The 6,153-nt window shown below is 38.3% G+C and overlaps 1 protein-coding gene across 1 annotated transcript; it reads right to left on the bottom strand.

The window, feature by feature from the left end:
* Positions 1–1,630: 1,630 nt before the first annotated feature.
* LOC122654092 (putative leucine-rich repeat receptor-like serine/threonine-protein kinase At2g24130) lies at positions 1,631–5,218 on the bottom strand. Its single transcript, XM_043848069.1, has 2 exons — positions 2,610–5,218; positions 1,631–2,108 (listed from the first exon to the last, which is right to left on the bottom strand). The coding sequence occupies exons 1-2, from the start codon at positions 5,167–5,169 to the stop codon at positions 1,693–1,695; spliced, it is 2,976 nt and encodes a 991-aa protein (XP_043704004.1). The 5' UTR covers positions 5,170–5,218; the 3' UTR covers positions 1,631–1,692.
* Positions 5,219–6,153: the final 935 nt, after the last annotated feature.

Here is a 6,153-nt window from a genome sequence, read left to right as displayed (position 1 = left end):
GGCTGGATTCTTCTCTTCAAACTCCCATGCCCAAACGCCACTCCTTGTAATGTACAATAAAGAAACAGAAAAGAAATAGAGAACTAGTCTTACAACTGACACATAATTTTCTATAACTTTCTTTTTTTAACTGAACAAAAGAAGCTTTGGTGCTGAAAAATGTTGGGATAGTGGTTAAGATCGATTATTATATTCGGTTACAATTAATTGTAAATAATGTCTACAAGGGACTAGGAGCTGTTTTACTGCCAAAATTTGTTTTTTTAGTAGTAGTGACACTATTAAAGCTATGTTTTACATCACTGTGGTTTCTAAGATGAGACCTAACTGTTCCTGTAGTAAGAGAGGCAAGCTTTTTCTGACACAGTAAGAAGAAACACAGTGCTTTGCTCTGAGCAGCAGGGCCATTATGTTAATCAAACTTTCCAGACAACCAATTTCTCCCTTTTTCCTATTTCTTGTCATTTGTATTTTGTGTGGTTGCTTACACATCGTATTGTCTTTCCAACCATTCATCCGTGGTTCAGTTGGCATACCAAGGGTTTATAGTTGATTGTCATTATCATAATGCACCTTCATTTACTGATTTCATCTTCACACAAACAAGTAAATATGTTAATATGTGGTCCTCCTATCATAACAAAAACAATATATAGACCAATCAATCTACCCATAGTGGAAGAAGCACTATATTGGATAATCCTTCATGCCTCCATACACTAAACAGAAAGCTTTGGAGTTGCTTGGTCTTTAAAAACTTGCCTATATATGACCATATGGTTGTTCCATTAGTGGACCTTCTTTTGTATTTGTGATCAAAACAGCGAAGCGTTTAGGGTGAAGCAGATATTGCATATCAATCTCTCAATCTTCCGTTAGTCTCCCATTAGACATGTCCTTAACCCTAAGTAAGAAATCTGATACATGCGCCTTTTTTCAATGTATTTTTCTTTTTTATTTTTAGTGAGGCAATCGCAGATCCCAAGCGGTGCAAATATCCTGGAAGGGCAGAAAAGCCTTTTGTACCAAAAACTTGTAGAGTCTCTTTCAGTTCAGGTCTTGAATCATTTGGCAAATTTTGGGAAGAAGAAAGACTATAGGGCTAAGAGGAGCTTGGCATATATGGTTAGTTTGATAGGGCCCCCGCAAGAGTTTTTGTTTCAGAGGCCAAAAGTAAAAATGGATCTTTATTGAGTGAGGAGCGCCGCCGGGATTAGTGAGCCCCACTAACTCTCTATCCGCGAGCTTTACTGAAAATTTCTGAACCTTCCAATTAATGGAACACCTTTTTATGGTCATGCTTATATAGTAGATCTCTCATTTGACACATAGCTGGTGTCAAGTTTTTTGGTTCTCTTTTTCTGTTGGATGGTCTATGGTCTGAATCCTGTCATTTAATCATTTTGCTTTTGTCAGAGGAGTTTATCCTAAGAAGGATCATCAAATTTTGCATCCTGCCAATGTCATTTCTCTATGTGCATATTGCTGTAAATTTCTATATTCATAATTTGAAATTAGTGCTTATCAAAATTTTTCTACCAGATTGGATTGTGATTCCTCTTCTTTTTTTTCTTTTTTTTCATTTTTATGGTCACTGGGCGGTGATTGATGATATGTTTGAAAATTTCTATGGTAAAAAATGCTACATGGAGAATTAATGACATTTTAGTTTATTTACAACACAATTCAGAATTAATAATCCTCTCCAACAGTTGAAGATGATATCCCAAGGGAAGAGGCAAATGTTGCAGTTGTATCACCGTCAATGTATCTCTTCAGTCGATTCAAGTCATCAGCTGCATCGAGCATGGTTGGCCTAGTTGATACAGCTTCCTGAGTGCAAAGGAGGCCCAATTCAATCAATTCACCTATTGCGACTTCCCACATCTTGCGAACTTCAGGGGCCTGATCTCTTGCAGATCTCATAAGAGAAGAGTCAATTACTTTCTCCACCCTCCCATGGTAGTGAGTTTTCACCCACTTATGAAGGCTTAAGCCACCAACAAACATGTTATCGGTGGGTCTTTTTCTAGTGACCATCTCAAGCACTAAAATTCCAAAGCTGTAAACATCACCTTTTGTTGATGTCTTTGATCCATATGCATACTCTACATGACAGAAATGGATAAAATAAAATTTATTTCTCATATGACCTGTAAATGAAATTCTTTCTGTGAATGTGCTAGGATTATCCAACAGAACTGAATCCAGTCCTGCTTCGTGTGTGCCATCCATACAAGCCATGTTATACATACAGTTACAGAAATATTTTCTTGGTACGGTGCTTAAAGGCAACTTATGCTGTTCTATGTTGCAGTGTACTATGTTGCACTGTACTATGTTGCAGCTCAGACACAATCAGTAGATCAGTACATGCATCATACAATAGCAGAAACTGCAACCTAGAACAACATAGGATCCTTTGGGACTTTACTGAATAATTTGAATGCACTAACATTTTGTTAATAACTGTAACAGAAGAATAGCTGTAACAGAAGAAAGAATGAACACATCTACAGCCATAAAACAGATTTTCCCTTTTCCTTCTCTTTATTCTTCAAAAAGGGGTATATATATATGGAGAGAGAGAGAGAGACAGAGAGAGTTACCCGGTGCAATGTATCCAATGGACCCAGTTAGCATGTTTGCAGTAGAGTCCCCCATTTTCTCAACAGCCGCAGTGTTTCCCGCTCCAATATTCATCACCAACCTTGCAATCCCAAAATCAGAAATTAAAGCAGTCATGTCATCATTGAGGAGAACATTACTTGGCTTCAAGTCGCAATGTATAACCTTAATTGGAGAGTGGTGGTGCAAATATGCCATCCCTTCTGCTACATCACTACAAATATTTACCCTCTGGATCAAGCTCAAATCCGAAGAAGCTGAACCCAAATGTGTCCCTTGATCTGAATGTGGATAAAGGTGGCTATCCACGCTCCCATTTGCCATATAAGGAAGAACAAAAGCCTTAAAATCTGGTAAGCTGCATGCAGTTACGATCCTCATCAGGTTCCTGTGACGAATCCTTTTCAGGACTTGGCATTCTCTGTTGAAGCTCTTTGTAGAATTTCCAGTTTGCAACTTTAGCACTTTGACTGCTACAAGGGTCCCATCTCTCAGAACTCCTTTATAGACATGTCCGTAACTACCTGATCCTATCATCCTCTCCTGATCAAATCCTCTGGTGGCCTCTGACAGTTCTCGGTAAGTTAATCTAGGGAAGTTGGACTTCAGTGCAGGGGTTGAATGGCTGGAAACTTCTTCTTTCCCAGAGATGAGCCTTCTCTTGATGCTCCTCAATCCAATCACACAAACTATTGTGGCTAGGAATGCTGATGCAGATGCGATGGTGCAAACCATTATCAAATGTTTATGAGAATGGATCCAGTGTTGCCTTTTATAGCAAATATTTAATCCAGATACTGATCCACACAGATGCATGTTGCCTAAGAAAGTATAATTCGTAACCAAATTGAAGATGCCACCAGTCGGTATTGATCCATTGAATTCGTTAAATGAAAGATTCAGTAGAGTGAGACTAGGACATCTACTGAGGCTTGCTGGAATCCCGCCAGATAAGTAATTGTTAGAAACATCAAATGCCTCAAGATTTCGAAGGTCACCTAAAGATTCAGGAAGCTGCCCTTCAAGAGAATTATGTGACAGATTGACTAGGCTAACAGCAATACAGTTTGACAATTGAGGAAAAATGTATCCAGACAGATTGTTTGCTGACAGATCAATCTCTTGAACTGATTCCATCTTGCTAATTTCAAGCGGCAAATTCCCTTGAAGAAAATTGTGAGAAAGATTCAAAAACATTCTGATCTCACTAAGCCCAGATATTTGTCCAGGGATCTTCCCTGATAATCTGTTATAAGACAAATCTAGCTTGTTCAAGTCCTTGCACCGACCAATCTCAGGAGGTATTGTTCCTGAAAGCTGGTTGTTGTTGAGGAACAAATAATTTAATTGACTAAGATTCCCTAGACTCGGTGGAATCTCTCCAATTAATCTGTTCCTTGACAAATCAAGTAGACCAAGTGAAGTAATCTGTCCCAGTGTGGCTGGAATTGAACCTGTTAGTGAGTTGTTAGACAATATAAGTTGTTGTAACATCTTGAAATGACCAATCTCTACTGGAATTGTCCCATTCAAAAGGTTGGTTGACAAGTTTAACACTGTGAGATTTGAGAGGTTTGCAATATTTGGAGGGATTGGCCCAACAATTTGGTTTTCTTGCAGTTCAATAGTCAACAATTCATTTCCAAGTTGACCTATGGTATTGGGCAGTCTTCCTCCAAGACCCATACCTGCCAATTCAAGCTCTCGAAGATGGGGACAATTTGTGAGGGAGGTGAAGAATGGCTCAAGGTTAGTGTTACTGTCATGGCTAACCATATTATTATGAGACAAGTGAAGAATAGAAAGATAATGTAGCTTCTCTACAATTTCTGATGGCAATTCACCCGAAAGGTGGTTGTTTTCCACATCCAATTGATACAAGTGTGACAAATTTGTTAGAGTAATTGGAATTTTTCCAGACAAGGAATTTGTATATAAATTGATATTCCATGTATTATTGGGAATTCCAATCTCTGCTGGGATATTGCCAGTGAGTGAGTTTTCTGAGAGATCTACATATACCAAAGAGGTGCAATTTGAGAAGATAGAAGCCGGAATTGGACCTGTAAGTTTGTTTGTGCTAATTCGGAGAGAAGTAAGATTAGAAAGGAGGGAGAGAGATTCTGGTATCACACCTTGTAGGCTATTTCCATCAAGCCACAGTTTATGAAGATGTCGTAAGGATGCTAGTTCAGATGGAATAGAGCCATATAAGTAGTTACCAGTGAGTAAAAGCATATGAAGTCCGGAGAGATTTGCAATGGAGGGAGAAAGCTGACCTGTAATACCAGATCGAATCAGCATGAGTCTTACCACACGAGGATGCCGCCCATGACACACGACTCCAGTGAAGTTACATACGTCGGAGGCTTCATACCAGTTACTAAGTACAGAGTTTGGGTCGGATATTATGGCCATTCTGAAGGCTAACAGGGCAGCTTTGTCAGTGACCAAGGAATGTTGGTGGTGTTTACAAAAGGCTAGAATCATATATTGAAGGAATAGAACCAACATGGCTTTCTTGATGATCAAGGCAGTCATGTTGGAAGAAAATGGTGGTGCCTTGCCAATGATAGTTTTAAGTCCTTTTTTTTATGAGAAACTCCTCTGTCTCTTACACAAATCAATAAGAGGAGGAGACTTTAATTTAAAGTTTCACTGTAGTTGAAGTCCAAGGGAGAGAGAAAGAGAAAGTGAAGAAGTACTTGTTGTGAACACAAGATAGTATACTGAATACACAATGAGTGTGAGGAGTTGGTGGTGAAGACATGAATGAAGGTGATATCAATTGTTGGTGGTGGTTTGTGACCTTTCACATTTGTTGGTGATATTCAACAAAGGCTATGATTTCTTTTGCTTTATAGGTTTGCAACTTGAAGGTAGCAGGAAGATGAGTAGATTCTCAACTCAAAGTAGACATAGGAGGACCATTAATTAAAAATTGTAGGCAAATGGTGATTGGATTGGGAAGATAGTTTTAGCCTTTAAGTGGGCATTTGTGATTAAATTAACATCAAAACTACATTAATTTTTTTAAAATGAAAGGTGCATGATTAGGATTAGATCAGCTTGTAGCATCAAGTTCTTCCAACAAGACTGATTTATAAGGAAATGAGAAGGTAGCAAAGTATGTAGCTAAGCTAGCTAAGGTTGTACTTTTGAGCAAATCAAGTTCTTCATAGATCTGAAACTTAAGTACTTAGAAACCAAATAGATGATATTCTAGGGTTTGAATAAATTAATATTTATTTTACCTCTAGAGATCCACAGATGTTTAATTAGTAAATTCGATGAGCCAAGAGAAGGAGAAGAGCATTAACAACTACCACTGCCAAAGAATTCAATCCCTAGAAAGATCACACAGTGTTTTCATCACGGGAACAATTATGTATTGGAATCAATAATGGAAGTCCAGTAACATGGATAATCTATCATCAAATTGAATAGTTCACCAATGAAGCAGCCAAAAGCAGTTTCCTATTTTGTATGATAATGAGAGGGATGGAATGGTGGTTAAAGATCAAA

Source organism: Telopea speciosissima, chromosome 3, assembly GCF_018873765.1.
Source record: "Telopea speciosissima isolate NSW1024214 ecotype Mountain lineage chromosome 3, Tspe_v1, whole genome shotgun sequence".
NCBI lineage: Eukaryota > Viridiplantae > Streptophyta > Magnoliopsida > Proteales > Proteaceae > Telopea > Telopea speciosissima.
Note: the sequence above shows the minus strand (reverse complement) of the source record. Positions and strands in the feature narration are given on the sequence as shown.